Source organism: Mirounga angustirostris, unplaced genomic scaffold, assembly GCF_029215605.1.
Source record: "Mirounga angustirostris isolate CCGP_5_RB_7025 unplaced genomic scaffold, mMirAng1.0.hap1 SCAF_15, whole genome shotgun sequence".
NCBI lineage: Eukaryota > Metazoa > Chordata > Mammalia > Carnivora > Phocidae > Mirounga > Mirounga angustirostris.
Genome location: NW_026991723.1, coordinates 6,874,857 through 6,889,895, shown reverse-complemented (window position 1 = coordinate 6,889,895; position 15,039 = coordinate 6,874,857). Strand labels below are relative to the sequence as shown.

Genomic DNA, 15,039 nt, shown 5'->3' with positions numbered 1-15,039 from the left:
GTGGCTCAGTCGGTTAAGCGGCTGCCTTCAGCTCGGGTCATGATCCCAGGGTCCTGGGATCGAGCCCCGCATTGGGCTCCCTGCTCGGCGGAGAGCCTGCTTCTCCTTCTCCCTCTGTCTGCCGCTCTGCCTACTTGTGCTCTCTCTCTATCTCTGTTAAATAAATAAATAAAAATCTTTAAAAAAAAAAAAAAGAAAATGTGTTCATGTTTCAAATACATATCGGCCATTTGTATTTATTACTTCACATGGTATCTTCAGATGAGGAAATGAGGTTCAGAGAGGTCAAATGATTCTCTCAAGGACAAGCTTCTATGAAGCAGATAACTATATATATATAGTATATATATACACACTATATATATATTCTAAGATGAAATAGAATTGTTCTTCAGTTTGTCAAAGCAAGCAATAAAGCCTGTGGGCAAAGTTCTGTTGAATTCAGAGTTCAAGGACATCTAAATAATATATAAGTCTCTTCTGGCCAAATCATCTTTATAAAATATTGCTTGGAAAATTATTGTGAAGATTTAATGAATTATAGTTCTTTTACCTTTTAAATTATAATTGCGAGATGAATTAAATAAGGAAGAGATTGCTAAAAAGAGTGAATATGCTGACAGCATCCTTCTTACCATCCATCGGTCATGGATGACTGCACAGCCGTAGATGCTGAAGGAGACTCTGGTACCCCATGACCTCCTTCTCCCCATTACCACAGCATGAGGACAAAGCAACCAACTGCATATGTTTTATGATGGTAGAATGCAACCAGCATACTGTTTCTGGAGGTGATCAGAAGCTGATGCCTTACTTTTTGTCTCTGAATGCCTTTCATTTCTGTCCCAAGTAATATATAAGCCCACGCTGTCACCTGATGATGTAACCTTGTATGGCAAAGTCAAAGTCTCTTTTCTTTAATAACAAGAGTGTCCATGAGTCAATAATTGAGGACAAAGAAAAGAAAGAAACAATAACAGTAAAAGAAATACCAGAGTTGCTTAAATGTTAAAAAAAAAAAAAAAGCACACTGGCAAAATGTAATATATTAAGAAATGGCCGAAGATATCAGCAGGGTGAAGGAGTTTGAGGGGTCTGGAAAAAAGGAGATGTTAACACCTATTGGAGGGGGAAAACCCTAACAATTCTTTCTACTTGGCTTTAAGGTCTTACTCTGGGAGAGTGAAGTTTTTGTTCCAAGACCTAGTGGTCAAGTTCCCCTCGGGGAGAGCTTACAAGGGAAATGCCTCTTAACTTTTGTTCAATTTGAGATCATTTGCATCCATGACTATCACAGGCAATGAAAATTAAAAAAATAAAACTGAAATCCTAGGTCTTCCATCTCCCCCCGCAAAGTGATGCTTCCTGTACCCATAAGTAATGCTTATCTCAGGCAAAGAAATCATAGAATGTAGGCAGCTTCCACGTGAGCACAGCACTTCAAGACACCCTAATGTCCCCTGGATTCGGACAGATGGACTCCTGAAGATCTTACATAAAGTAACTCAAGTAATTTCCCCGTAACAATTCTGTATTTGTTCCTCACAGAAGAGGCGCTGGTTTCATGCACAGAGTTGGTGCATTCACCTTGAGCCAGACCACCTAGCTCACCTTGATGGTCCTCTTACCAACAGAGGGAACTGAAGGAAGTTACTTACCTTCTGTGTGCCCCAGATTCTTCAGCTGTAAGAGGAAGATGATGATGACACACAATATCTCATCTGATTCTTCCAACAGTCCCATGAGGTATAACAACAGTCCCTACCGCATTCAGTTGTTGGGAGGATCAAAGGAGGTAATGTGTGCAAAGTGGTTAGAAAGCTTCCTGGCACATGGCAGGTGCATTATGTCTGCTTATTAATTATTTTTTATTGCCAGCTAAAGTGGAACTGCCATGGAGCAATCGCATAAATGAAGTTTATAATTCCCTTGGCCCACCTGCTTTGAACTTTTGAGATTCTTGACTCATATAATTTAGGAGATTTTTATTATTTCAAAATTAGTGTATACATGCTGGCTTTATTCATCTTTTTATATTGCACTATTTTAAAATTGCATGATTTAAATAAGCTTAAAGCAAGTATGTACTCTATGAGCGTTAGTTGTGAAAATACGGTAGATTTAGATAATGGCACTTTAAAGGGTAATTACTCTCGATAAATATGCAAGGGTTCCTGTGGGTCTGACGTAGTTCAGGGGACATTCCTGACAGGCAGGCCACAGGAGAGAGGGAGTAAAAGATGCTTGCTCACGTTAATTCCAAGTAAAACTAGCCAGAGTGCTTGCTGTGTGCCAGGCACTGTCTTTTAAAAACACTGTATTCAATTCTTACAATACCCCCGTGAGATAAACAATATTAACGCCTCCATTTTACAGATTTGGAAACTGAGACACACACACACAAAAAACTTAAGTAACTTGCCCAAAGTTACCCAGCGGGTAAGTGGTGGTACTGGGATTTAAACCTAAATATCCTACCCACAAAACCCAGGCGTAGTTGTTCTATTATACCCCAAAAAGTTGTGATGTACAAAGTTCTCCTTAGTTCTTCCACTTTTTTCTCTCTTTAGGGCCTGTTTCTCGCTTAAATACAGCCCTACCCACAACTGTAATGGGCATGAGGATGCTTACGGGAAACACTTGGGAAAATACAGAAAGAAAGCAGAAAGATTCGAACATGCTATATCACCCAAAGACGACCGTGGTTAAAAATTTGGCGTATTTCCTTCCAGACTTTTTTTCTAAGTATATGATTTTGTTTTCTATGTTTGCTTTACACAGTTGTGACCAAATTATATACACAATTTAATCTTCCTTTTTTCCCCTCATAATATAACATATGCTATCTCATGCAATTAAAATTTTTATAAACTTCCTTTCTATAAGCTGCATAATGCACTACTGCGTGACAGTTTCATAATATATTTGCCTTCCTTTTATGTTGGACACCTGAGTATTTCCAGCTTTTTGTGTGTGTGTGTGTGGGATGGCTATCTCTATCTCCTCTTTCTCGGTAGTTTCCCTTCTGACATTTCCTCAGATCCTGCTCAGGTACAGAGTGACATTGATACCCCTCTATCCTTCCTTCTCTCAAAATTTAGTTTCTGGAAAGGAGCTGACAAAGTCATTCATACTAAAGTGTACGTGGTTCATAAAGCTGAATTACAATCTTTTCAAGAAGGTTTGCATCAATTTCAGCCAAAGGAATGAAGCTCTAATTGTGGGGTTTTAGTCATCAGATAATCCAGTTGGGGAGTTCCCCCACCCTCCCCATTCACAGAGTAGCCTCCACAATAGCAAAAAGAGGTGCAGAGCTTACTTAATGTTAGGAAAGCTGACATCAAGGCCGCCTAGAGCTGGGGAGGTGGTGATGTGGGAAAGGAAAGGAAAGAGTTTGTCTAAGTGACGGTGAAATAACGGGGTAGAAGAATGGACGAGAACTCGAAAGGTCACTTAGACTCGCGGAATACATTTGGCACCACTTACCTAGTTTCTCCAACTCCTCTGTTTGCCTTTCCAGTGCATTTGGCCTTAGGGATGGGCCCGCCCACCATCACCCAACCCTGCTGCGCCGGGCGCTCAGACCTCATTACTCGGCCAAGTCTCCCAGTTTGGGGGCCTTTGGCGGCCACAGAGCCAGTCAGTTCCTAAGAGGGCCCATTGCAAGCCCTGTGTCCACAGACCATCCTAGTGGTGCCTCACCTCCCGCTACTCCGAGAGAGGAGTTAATAATACGGGCGGGGATTAGAGGTGAGCGCTCACAAAGTCCTGTTCTGCTCCCCCCACCCCAGCACTCTCTCTTCCCCTCCCGCTAGGGGCTTCAGGTTTTCTAGACGGCTGGCAAAGCCGAGGCTACGGCGGGGAGCAAAGGGCCCCCACGACGAGCTGTTTCCCTCACCCCTCCCCACTGGCAAGGGCTTCGCGGTGCCCAGGGGCTGGCGTGGAGAAAGCGGAGGGAGGGGGTGTGCAGGGAGAGGTCCCAACCATAGTGGCTCCGCCCCCCTGGGCCCGCCGAGGAAAACCTAAATCCGAAAAGCTGGGCAGCAGGACGGAGGGGGAAAAAGAGCAGGGAGTCCCGGTGACGGCTGGGCTGGCGCGGGGCTGCGGGCTCCCCGGCACCCCGCGCGCACCGCGCACGCCCCCACCCGCCCGCGCGGCCGTCCGCCCCTCCCTCCTTCCTTGCTGGTTGGCCCGCGCGCCGCAGAGCGCGGCGGCGGCGGCGGCAGGAGGAGCCGGGCGCGCCCAGCGCGCGCTGCTGGCGAGGTGGCCCGGGCGGCCGGCGCGGCGCGCGGTCTCAGGTGGCGGCGGCGGCGGCTGTGACAGCGGCGGCGACAGCGACAGCGGCGGCCGCAGCCGCCGGCACGCACCCTCTCCCCCGCGCGCCCGCCTGCCGCCCCCGCTGCGCCGCGGAGCCTCCGCCGGTCCCCGCGCGCACGGCCGAGCGCCGCGCACAATAGCGGCGGCCGCGGCGGCCGCGGCGCCCGGCGCCCGCCATGGGGAAGCCGGCGAGGAAGGGATGCGACTGCAAGCGCTTCCTGAAGAACAACTGGCTGCTGCTGTCCACCGTGGCCGCGGTGGTGCTAGGTGAGCGGCGTGGCGGGTGGGCGAGGCGCGCGCCCTCACGCGCTCCCGGCGCCCAGGCCGCGTGCGGGGCTGGCGGGGGGAGGGTGGGCGAGGCGCCGCGGCTGCACCTCGGCGCCCCCTCGGCCTCGGAGCCGCGCGGGGGCTTCTCCGCGAGGGTGCCGGTGTCTGCGTGCGAAGAACAGAGCTCCTCGGGGGCTCCCATTTGGGTGCTCCACGAGCTGCGGGCTCCTGCTTCACTCAGAATGATCAAAGGGGCTTGGGAGGGGAAAGGGAAGCTCTCGGTCCTTCCCGTTGGGAAGCAAACATGGCTTATTACTAGGTTTTCAATCCTATGTGCGCCCCCCTTTTTTTCCGGAACCGTGCTGCCGGGACGGGGATCGAGTGCGGATTACGGTCCTCGGTCCTCCGTCGGACTGGAAGAGGCACCTTAGCCTCAGGGATGGCCGGGGCCCCCAGGGAAGGGAGATAGAGGGTGTTGCCACTCACCCTGGGCCAAATTCTTGCCCAAACTCAGGGGTGTGCAGTTTTGGCCTGCAGGAGGTCACTGGGGGAAAGAGAGCTAAGAGAACTCACGTTTCTTCCTTTCCCACCCTGGTAATCTGCCAAAATAGCCTCCTTGAGCTTCGTTGCTCTCCACATTGTTTTTCTGAAAATAATTTTTAAGTCCTATTTGCGTGTTTTTAAACAAGGGTGTATTTAAATGATTCACTCCTGACAGATTACTGTTCTAAGCAGATGTCTGAGCCATTGCTCAGAGGTATGGAGTTGTTCCTATTTAGATTATGAATTTCTGCCAATTTGTCTGTCTTAAAAGTTAGGCTCTGGGATGCACCCCTTTGGGGTTGGAGTCTCTCTCCTTTCCTCTGTGAGCTCACACAGGTGGGGATACCCAGCAGGTGAGATTCCTTTCAAGTCCCCACCTTCGCTTTGGAAACGGGATCTGGGTTTGTTGAAAAGGGGATGGGGTGGCAGCCTCCAGACCTCATGCACCTTCTCCAGGGATGCTTCTGACTCTCAGAATATTTGGCATTGCCTACTCCCACGCTTGATGCCCTACCCCCCAAAAACCTGTGGGAGTTAATGGAATCCTCAGAGTCAGATTTGCTTCTCCAGAACCTTGTGCAAAATAAAGTCAGGTTTCTAGTAAAGAAATAACATCTTGGAATTGCTTTTGCAGAGGCCGTTTGTGGGAGGAAAGAAGTAGAGAAGCAAGTCTTTCTTATCTGCTTAATTCCATTTCCCCCAAGGGCCAAGTGGCTTAGGGGTCTTTAGGGAAGGTTTATCCTGCCCCCACTACATTTAAATAATATACCACAGAGAGAGTGATTTGATTTCCCTGCATCCAAACAGATGAGATGGCCTTGTTTGTTTTCCCTAGTGGTAAGAGTCCAGAATTGTTAGACCCTTTTTAAGGATGGTTACTGGGTAACTCAGGGCCAGCATTTCCCTCCCAATTCCTGGTGAAAGTGAAATAATGCTGCATTTTTAGCTTTAGAGTTCTCCTATTAACCAAGTGTTGCATACCACACTTCAGTGTACCCATTCACTGGAGGCTGGTTTGGGAAGCATTTTGAGCAGTTGTTCCCTGGCCTTTGGAACCTGTTGAAAAATACAGCTTCAGGGTCAAGAGGAATTACATGCCCATTTTGCAGATCTGGCCTTTGGCAGCAGGGCACTTTCCAACAGTTTTTAATCTGGGTGAAGCACAGGAGCTTGATTCAGACACTCTTCTCAAGAAAGAGAAACCACCATATAAAAATGTCAAGTGCCCCCACTGAAGTCTTTCTGGACATTTGCTCCTCCAGGAGCAACACAGGGCTATCCTGAGGGTTTCCGCTCCTGGTCCGAAAAGTGTCAAGCCTGAGCCATCCCCAGTGTGCTCATCACAGGCACAGGTGCACAGATATCTGGGGAGCATCCTGGCTTGTTTGAGAAAGAACAAGGGGTGCAGGGAGTGGGGGGAGGCAGGAGGCCAGGAGGGGACAGAGCAGTGGGAGAGTGTGGGCTCCTCTAAGGACTTTGACTTTTACTGGGAGATGGGAAACCACTGGAAGGTTCTGAGCAGAGCAGCGTGGTCTGGTTGTATTTTAATCAGCTCCCCTGGCTGCTGTTTTGACCACAGACTGGGGGAGGCAGGGGGTGGAAGCAGAGCCAGGTTGAGGAGGCTGTGGTGCGCTTAACCTGTGATGCATTTGACTTCTTAAACTGTAATCTCATTTCCATCGTGCCTAGTGAAATATCAGGAAATGCTTATGAAAAAAGGCAATGAAAATGTTTCGCAGCTATGTAGTAGGCGTTGCCTATATATGTATATATAAATGCCCACCTAGGGATGAGGGAACTGAGACTCCATGTCATGGTCACTCAGATGAAAACTGGTCCTCCTGTTCCTTTCCTTCCCCTCCTTTGGGCGGCTTCTCTCTGTCTTGCTCCCCAGCTCCCTGTCATACCTGGTCCTCGCCGACCCTCTTGGGAATCACAGTGCCGTACTGGGGTGGCGTACTTTGGTCTGTATTGTTCTTTTCTCCCCTGAGACTGGAAAGGGGCAGAAACATGCCTCCAGGACTCTGCGAATCCCCGTGTGGGCCTTTGGAGGAATCCTGCTCCAGTGAGACTTGGCAGATTCATCGGCCAGGCTGGCCTCCACTCTGGGCTCAGACCCACTCTTATGCCTCTGTTCATGAGGCTGCCCAGCTCTTCCTTCCACCTTCAAAGTCTGCCTTTCCTACCTTCTAACAGAGGGGCTGGGCATGACTGCGGCGGAGGGTATGATTGAGGGACATGGAAAAACCAAATGAGCAAGGCTGCTGAAGAGGCAGAGGCAGCTCCCGGAGGGCCTGGAATGCCATGCTGATGAGTTCGGACAAGGTCTGAGGGTTAGGTTGGCAAGGACACTGTCAGAGCTGTGCTTGGAAAAGATCACTGAAGCAGGTGCATGTGGCAAATGGATCCTGGGAGGGTGGTCTTGCAGGTAGGCAGACAGGGAGAGCTAGGGGCCTCGGCTGCACAGCTGCAGGGGAAGTGGAAAAGAAGTGACAGTTAACTCGAGGGGCTCAGCAGGTTAAACTGATGGGGTATGGCCGGATTTGGTCCTCTAGGGGAAGGAAGTAGCCATCTCTAACAGGAGAGGGCGTCTGGAAGTGGCACAGACTTGGAAAAGAACTATTGTGCACTCCCACTCTGCAGAAGCAATATCTACTTGTATGCATTACTCTGCAGTTAGAATATATTCTCTTTTTTTTGCCTCCCCCACCAATCCATGAGCCTCCCTGAACCCACAGCATCTGTCACAATGCATGGTGGGCTCAATACATTTGTTGATTTGTTGGTGAGACATTTATGACCCAGAAAGTAAGACATTTTCCTTGTTTATTGAGTGAATAAATGAGCCCTAACCTTAGCTTGAACTCCATTTCCTCCATAAATTCTCTTCTGCCTACTTCAGCATTCTCCAATCTGCAATGATAACCCAGATTAACACTTAGTCTACATATATATATCAAGCACAGTCATCTTTTCTTCCTTAGAACTAGATTACAGACCCCTTGAGGGCCAAAGCACCCTAATACTCCTGGCAGATCCTGGAAAATGAAATGAGACCTTAGAGTAATGAGACTGACTCTTCAGAGCTCTTTAAGAGAGTGTATCTGATATTTAAACTCTCTGGGCCTTTGTTTTCTTATCAGAAAGAAGAGGAATTTGGATGAGCTGGAAGAGAAAGGATTTCATTCACGTGCCACCTCCCCTTTATAGATAGTGGACTGTTTGGTGGAATATGTTTGTTGAGAAAGAATTGGAAACGGAAGTTCTGGAATTGATTACTGATGTCTGCCAAGGGCTTAGGAGCAGAGAGTATGGGCATGTGTCCTCCATACTTGTTGACCCTGGGTTAGAAAGTCTCTGTAGTTCCTTCTAGCTTTAATCCTTTTGCTCAGTGATTGTATCATCATCGTTCCTCAGTTTATTGCTGGAAGCTCTTCCATAGGACAGTAAGCAAGTGATAAAGGTCATTATGGGAGGATGAAATGATCTTGATGTTGAGTCACTTGTAAACCCTCTGTGACTTGAGTTTAATAATGTAAATTGGAAAAATAAGTAAATAAATAAGTAACGTAATTTGTGTATGGAACTATTACCAGGGCAGTGTTCCATGTCAACATTAGATTATTCAGGAATATGAGGTCTAATAAACTTATGTTGTTCCTGTATATGTATACATATGTTGCATGTATCTGCTTAATTAAGTACTTTAGAGAAGAGGTCCTTTAACTGGCTTGGCCCAAGTTCTACGTATTAAAGAATTAGGAAAAGAATTTTGGGCTTTGAATGTCCATGCCTGATGCTTTCATTTTTGAAACCAAATCAGAACCAAGCAGACTTGCGGACTCACTAAAGAGATTCTGATTTTTGGTTGCCTCTGCATGGTATATATACCTCAAGTCTATCAAACCAAAACCCCACACAAAGCTATATGAACAGGAAATTGTAAAATGAATCATTCAAAAATTATCACAGGTGTTGGCCTCTGCTCCATACCTTATGTTGTATACACATTCTTAATGCCATCTATTGGGAGGACTTTGAAGGTCAATCGCTAAAGTACAGAGAAGGGCAAAAGAAGGTGTGTGTGTGTGTGTGTGTGTATGAGTCTGTGTCTGTCTTTCAGTTTAATAGTCAGAAAAGAGAAGATTAGGGGCACCTGGGTGGCGCAGTTAGTTAAGCATCTGACTCTCGATTTCAGCTCAGGTCATGATCTCAGGGTCCTGGGATCGAGCCCCACATAGGACCTGCGTTGGGCTTCACACTCAGCAGAGAGTCTGCTTGAGATTCTCTCTCTCCCTCTCCCTCTCCCCACTTGGTGCACGTACTCACACTCTCTCTCTCTCTCTCTCTCAAATAAATAAATCTTATAAAAAAAGAGGGACAAGATTGTTCATAGATAGTCAATATCTTGTTAGATGTCGCTTAATGTGAGACATTGGTTTTTTTAGTGCAAAGAAAAAAAAAACCCAAATCCTGTAGAATCAAAGTTACCCACCTGTCAAAAATGTGAGCAGCAAGCATAAGCAATAAAGGAAACTTCAAATGAAGACACTCGATGTAGAAAATTACCATGTGCCAGATCAGGATATGGTAGAGCTCACAAAGTAGCTCAGATGGCTAAAACCCTGGCTAGGTCAGACAAGGGGTACAAACCTGGGATGAGGAATTCGCTCTTGGAGAGCATATGCCTGCTCGTGTGAGCGCTTGCTTGTTAAGAGAGAAAGCTTTCCACATTAATTACTTGTGAGAAATTGTGATTACCTGTAACAGAGCTGAGCCTCCAAGTAACTGTCCTGTGGGGAGTCAGCGACACCCTGGCCTGGTGCCAGGGAAGCCCGGTTCGCCGGAAGAGCTGCAGATCTCCCCCGAGTCAGTGCTGGAGACCGGGAGTCACGTATGCTGTGAGGACTGGAGCACTCTCGAAGAAAATGAATTCATTTTTGATGACATCAAACACCCCTGCAGCATTGTTTAAGGTAGCAAGTGTTTTCAGTGGCCTTTCCTATTTAGAATGTTAAACATGCATCTAATAGCAGAGAATATTGGAGACAGTGACTATTAAGCCAATAATTCACTTTGGAGCTATAGTTTGGCTCAGTGGATAGATTTAGAAGGAGCTAATTCATTATACTTGCTGAGGAAACAGCCCAAATTGCAACAAAGAGCGCTCTGTTGTAATTAGTACACTCCACAGTAACACCTCTGTTGATGGAAAGAAAGTGGTCCAGTGGCTCACTCGTTGCCAGAAATGTTACTACCCTGCGTTCGAAAAATATCTGCCAACTGCCTGTTCCATTACCAGAGATAGAATATTTCCTTTCCAGCAAATACTCCTGCACTTTCCGGGATGGGAGGACCTTGTCCCAGCCCACAGACGCTTCACACTGTGTGTTCTGGGCTGTTCCTTCCCCGGCCCCGGTCGTGCGAGTTCTGGGCAGCAGCTCCCCCTCAGCCAGGACGAGGAGGACGCTGTGCCTCGTTCTCCAGCACAAGACCCAGAGCCAGCACTGAGGAGATGAGACCCTCCCACCGGTTCCTCACGTGCAGCCTGAGGTCTTTGTTACCCAGGCCCTTCTTGGTCTCGAGGTCCCTAACTGTGTCCACAGATGGGACAACTGTCACAGCATATTTTCATGTGTCCAGGAAGGGTCCTGACATGAGCATCATGTGACTCTGTGAGGTCTGCATGTTGATGCAAAGGGGTGGCCTTTGGGGCCGGAACTTCCATTCAGAAATGACCAGAGAGGGTCCACTCTGTGTGTTTATTCTTATAACTGCCCTGAGACAATTACTTGGGTTCAGTGCCCTTGGGTTTTTAAAGCTACATTTACTTACTCAACTAAGAAGGAAACCCTTCGGGAAGAGAGCTCAAGTGAGATTATATAATCAAATTATCTTTCTACCACTGTTCTGTTGCTCGAGAGTTATCTGGTTACTTATAATTCAGTAAAGAATTAAGTCTACAACAACAAAAAATGCATCGTCACCAGAAATACCTAACCACAGAAAGCCTAATCTCCAAGCCTCTTCCCACTTCTGGACGATAAACTGATTTTGCTCAGTTTCTGTGGGCATTTCATATACTTCATTGTCTTCTGATTCCATTAACCACTTTACAGGTTTCATACAAGATTCCCCAGATTATGGGACAATGAGGAAGACACATTTTCTACTTTGAAAAGTTATTTCTCTTGTAGTTCACCAAGCCTAGGATTTGCTAACATTTGTTGAGGGAGGGCTCCTGCGTGGCTCAGTTGGTTAAGCGACTGCCTTCGGCTCAGGTCATGATCCTGGAGTCCCGGGATCGAGTCCCGCATTGGGCTCCCTGCTCAGCGGGGAGTCTCCTTCTCCCTCTGACCCTCCCCCCTCTCATGTGCTCTCTCTCTCAAATAAATAAATAAAATCTTTAAAAAAAAAAAAAAAAAAAACATTTGTTGAGGGCTTACTGTGAGTTTTATGCACGTTTATTTCCCATTTGACCCTGAGTACAATGAGGTAGGAAGTTTGCCCTTCTGCGCAGATGAGGAGAAGGAAACATAAAAGGCTGAAGTCCTGTGGCTGAGGTCCCAGTCAAAGCTGGGATTTGTACCCAGGACTGTCTGACCCCAAAACTGAGGTTCTTAACCATTAAGCAAGTCTCCTTCCTTCCTAACAGACCTTGATACACCTAAAGCATAGTTCAAATGATTCTTATAGACTCAGTCTTGTACAGTGACTAAATAAAGCCTATTCTCCACCTTCTCACTCCATCCCTTGCCTGTCTCTTGGTGCCATTTTATCCTATCCTTAACGTGGGGAGGTCCCCAGTGGTTAGCCTTCCCCCATGCTCCCCCTTGTAAGCCCTCTATTTGAATGGGTATTCTGGTCGAGCTTGTCTAGTGGTTGCTTTCCTGGAGTATGTTGTACTTTGCTGCCCTAATGCTTTTGCTCATTGTTTCACCCACTGTTATCCTACTCATCCTTGAAGATGGATCACCTAATTCCCACTCTTGCTGTATAGACTTCTCTGGCTGGTCAGATGATCTGCCTTCTCTGTGCTCTCGTCACCGTCCACTTACATCTGCACGTTACACTGCATTTGCACCACCTCCCCAAACCCTGCCCTGTGGCAGACATCACTAATCGATGACTGCAGTCTTAACCACGGAGCTCAGTTATGGCCTCAAAATCCCCAAAACTATCCTCCAGGCAACCACTGTCAATCAAAGGGAATTGGCGTGTAAGAGGAAAGGTGTTGTCTCTCTGATTGGGAAGATCTGTTCATTTAGCAATAAGTTAAGAGCTCGGCTCAAAAGGAGCAAATATTAATGTTCCTGGCAGAAGACGCAGGGTGAAAGTCCGTGTTTCTTCCCAGTGTGTTAGAGCTGGTGCACGGGTAGATACCACTAAAAATAGCCCAAGTGTGGTAAATGCCGCAAGAAAGCTGCATCTTGCCTTGGGCCTTCAAAGAAGACAGTTGAGAAAGAGTTCCTGGAGAAGGCCAGGAATGGCCTTGAGCAGGTGTGGTAGGATTCCTGAGCTGGATGATTGGAAATATTACAAGAGCCCAGGTTGAGGTAACGATAGGAGGACAAAGGCCCATATTCTGTCTTACGTCCCGTTTTGGTATCATGTGCAGCTACTATGCAGTCTGTGCGTTGCCGTGTTTTCACAACCTCTCTGTCTCACCTCAGTTTCCTGAGGATAGAAAAAAATGCTGTCTGATTTGGGTCTGTCATACTCACGGCATCTAGCACTGCAGCTGCTTTGTAGAAGATGCCCCCAAAATCTTTTTTCACCGGTTACAAAACTTTTCTCGTTAAAGAAGAGGTAAACCATTGGTGAACCTCTCCCATTAGTCCCCGGGCTAACCACTTAGTTGTATCGTTTTGTTTTGTTTTTTTTTAAAAGATTTTATTTATTTATTTGACAGAGAGAGAGAGAGCACAAGTAGGCAGAGTGGCAGGCAGAGGGGGAGGGAGAAGCAGGCTCTCCGCTGAGCAGGGAGCCCCACGTGGGGCTTGATGCCAGGACCCCAGGATCATGACCTGAGAAGCTGCTTAACTGACTGAGCCACCCAGGCGCCCCACGTTTTGTTTCTTTTTTTTCTTTTTAAGATTTTATTTATCTATTTGAGAGAGAGAGCACAGAGGGAGAGGGAAAAACACTCCCCACTGAGCAGGGAGCCTGATGTGGGACCCGATCCAGGACCCTGAGATCACGACCTGAGCCGAAGGCAGACGCTTAGCCCACTGAACACCCACGTTCTCCTGTTGTATGGGTTTTTGAGTGAAGACCCTGGGGAACTCTTATCAAGCTGGAGTCATCCCAAATGTACTTTACTTCTACTTTGGGGATCCCGGAAGAAGAGCAAGCCTGGCCAACAACAGTTCTGAAGCCATTTTAGTGTGAGCTCCACATGGCCTCAAAGCTCCCAGACTGGAGGGCATCTCCCCACTCCAAGGAAGGCGTGACCTTCTCAGGAAACCAGCACCAGAACCACACTGATCTCCAGAGAATTCTATGGACTGATTAGAGAAGATCCATCTGGTCTCCCGAATTTGGGCCATGGCATAAAGCTGAATCAGCCTTGAATGATAGAGCTTTTTTGAATGTGGTAATTAGCAATTCCTATGTCTGTTTGTGAATTTATTTCTAGGTTTCTGCCCACCCCCCCCAACACACACACATCTTTTTACATCCTTGTCCAAATTCTGCCCATTTCTTTCCCTGTCTGGAGATTATTTCTCTGATAAAGAATTAATTAGGCTGTCTGTGCTGCCTGTTCCAGGAGACCTTGAGCTTGAACTGCTTGGATAAACACTAGATTTGGTCATTAAAGAGTCTGAAGATGGGTTTTTACTTTTTTTATTGGCAAAAGTTAATTGTCAACCAGGAGACGTAACAGGTCGACTCCGTTTCTGCTTCCTCTTCATCAATTCCTTTCTTACATCTGGAGAATTTGCTGTGGTTGCATCACCTGGAGGAGCTTCTGAGTTCCCTGGAGGGATGGAGATGGAGATGTTGCCAAATCAGAAGCCACAGACCCTGAGAAACAAAGTTTACATCTACTACTGCTTAAATGGGAACGACTGAATAAAGTTTGGTTGCTTTTTTAACCTCACAGGTAACCGTAGAAGACAGGACTTACGGAATCTAAGATCTAGAACTCTAAATTTCCCTGGACTTTGGGGCTCATCCCAGAGCTTCCATAGGCTTTGTGAATCCTGCTCGGTGCTCTGGGCTCGGAAAGGGTTAGTGGATCACAGCAGGTGGGTTTGCAGCTGTGGCTTTTTACTTAGATTTTCTCTTTCTCCCCCTTTACAGCCTTCTGCCACTCCCCAGGCAACATCTGTTGTCCGTGTGGGCAACACCGAGAAGGGGAGCTGAAGAGCCTCGCAAACATTAAACATTCCAAGGTTCCAAAAGTAAACAAAACCCTTAAGTATTAATGTGAAAAGATTACACTCACCATGTTTGATTTTGGAGGGATCTCTGGTGGTCATCTTAAATGCATTTATGGTTATTTCTAGAACTTCTGTTTAATACATTGTTCTCAAACAAGCTAATCCATGGACAGGGACTTTATAAACCTGGGAAGTGTCTTATAAACGTTTCTTATTGTTGGGGGGAGGTGCAAATGGGGAAATTTGGATCCTGGGTACAATGGTATGCACTGTATACGTCATTTTTGTGTGTTTTTCTGGGGCCCTCCTCTCATCCTGTATGAAAAGGCATCTGGGCTCCTTTTAGTGGCTCTCTGGTAAATTTAACATTCTAAACAGGACTGTTCTTTCACAAATAATAATCAAACAAGTTGGCTCTCTCTTTGCCTTTTTTCTTCCGGTGAGGATTAAGAGAAGTATCCAGGGTATTTACAGACAGATTCTTGACCCAACCTTTCAACCCTGGAGACCACTTTCATTTTAATTT

General features: G+C 46.9%; 1 protein-coding gene across 1 annotated transcript in view; it reads left to right on the top strand.

The window, feature by feature from the left end:
* Positions 1-4,277: 4,277 nt before the first annotated feature.
* SLC1A1 (solute carrier family 1 member 1) overlaps positions 4,278-15,039 on the top strand; it is a 73,593-nt gene continuing 62,831 nt past the window's right edge. Inside the window, exon 1 of the mRNA XM_045882177.3 lies at positions 4,278-4,584. Coding sequence (XP_045738133.1) covers positions 4,494-4,584 — 91 coding nt within the window. The 5' untranslated portion in view covers positions 4,278-4,493. The remainder of the gene's footprint in view (positions 4,585-15,039) is intronic.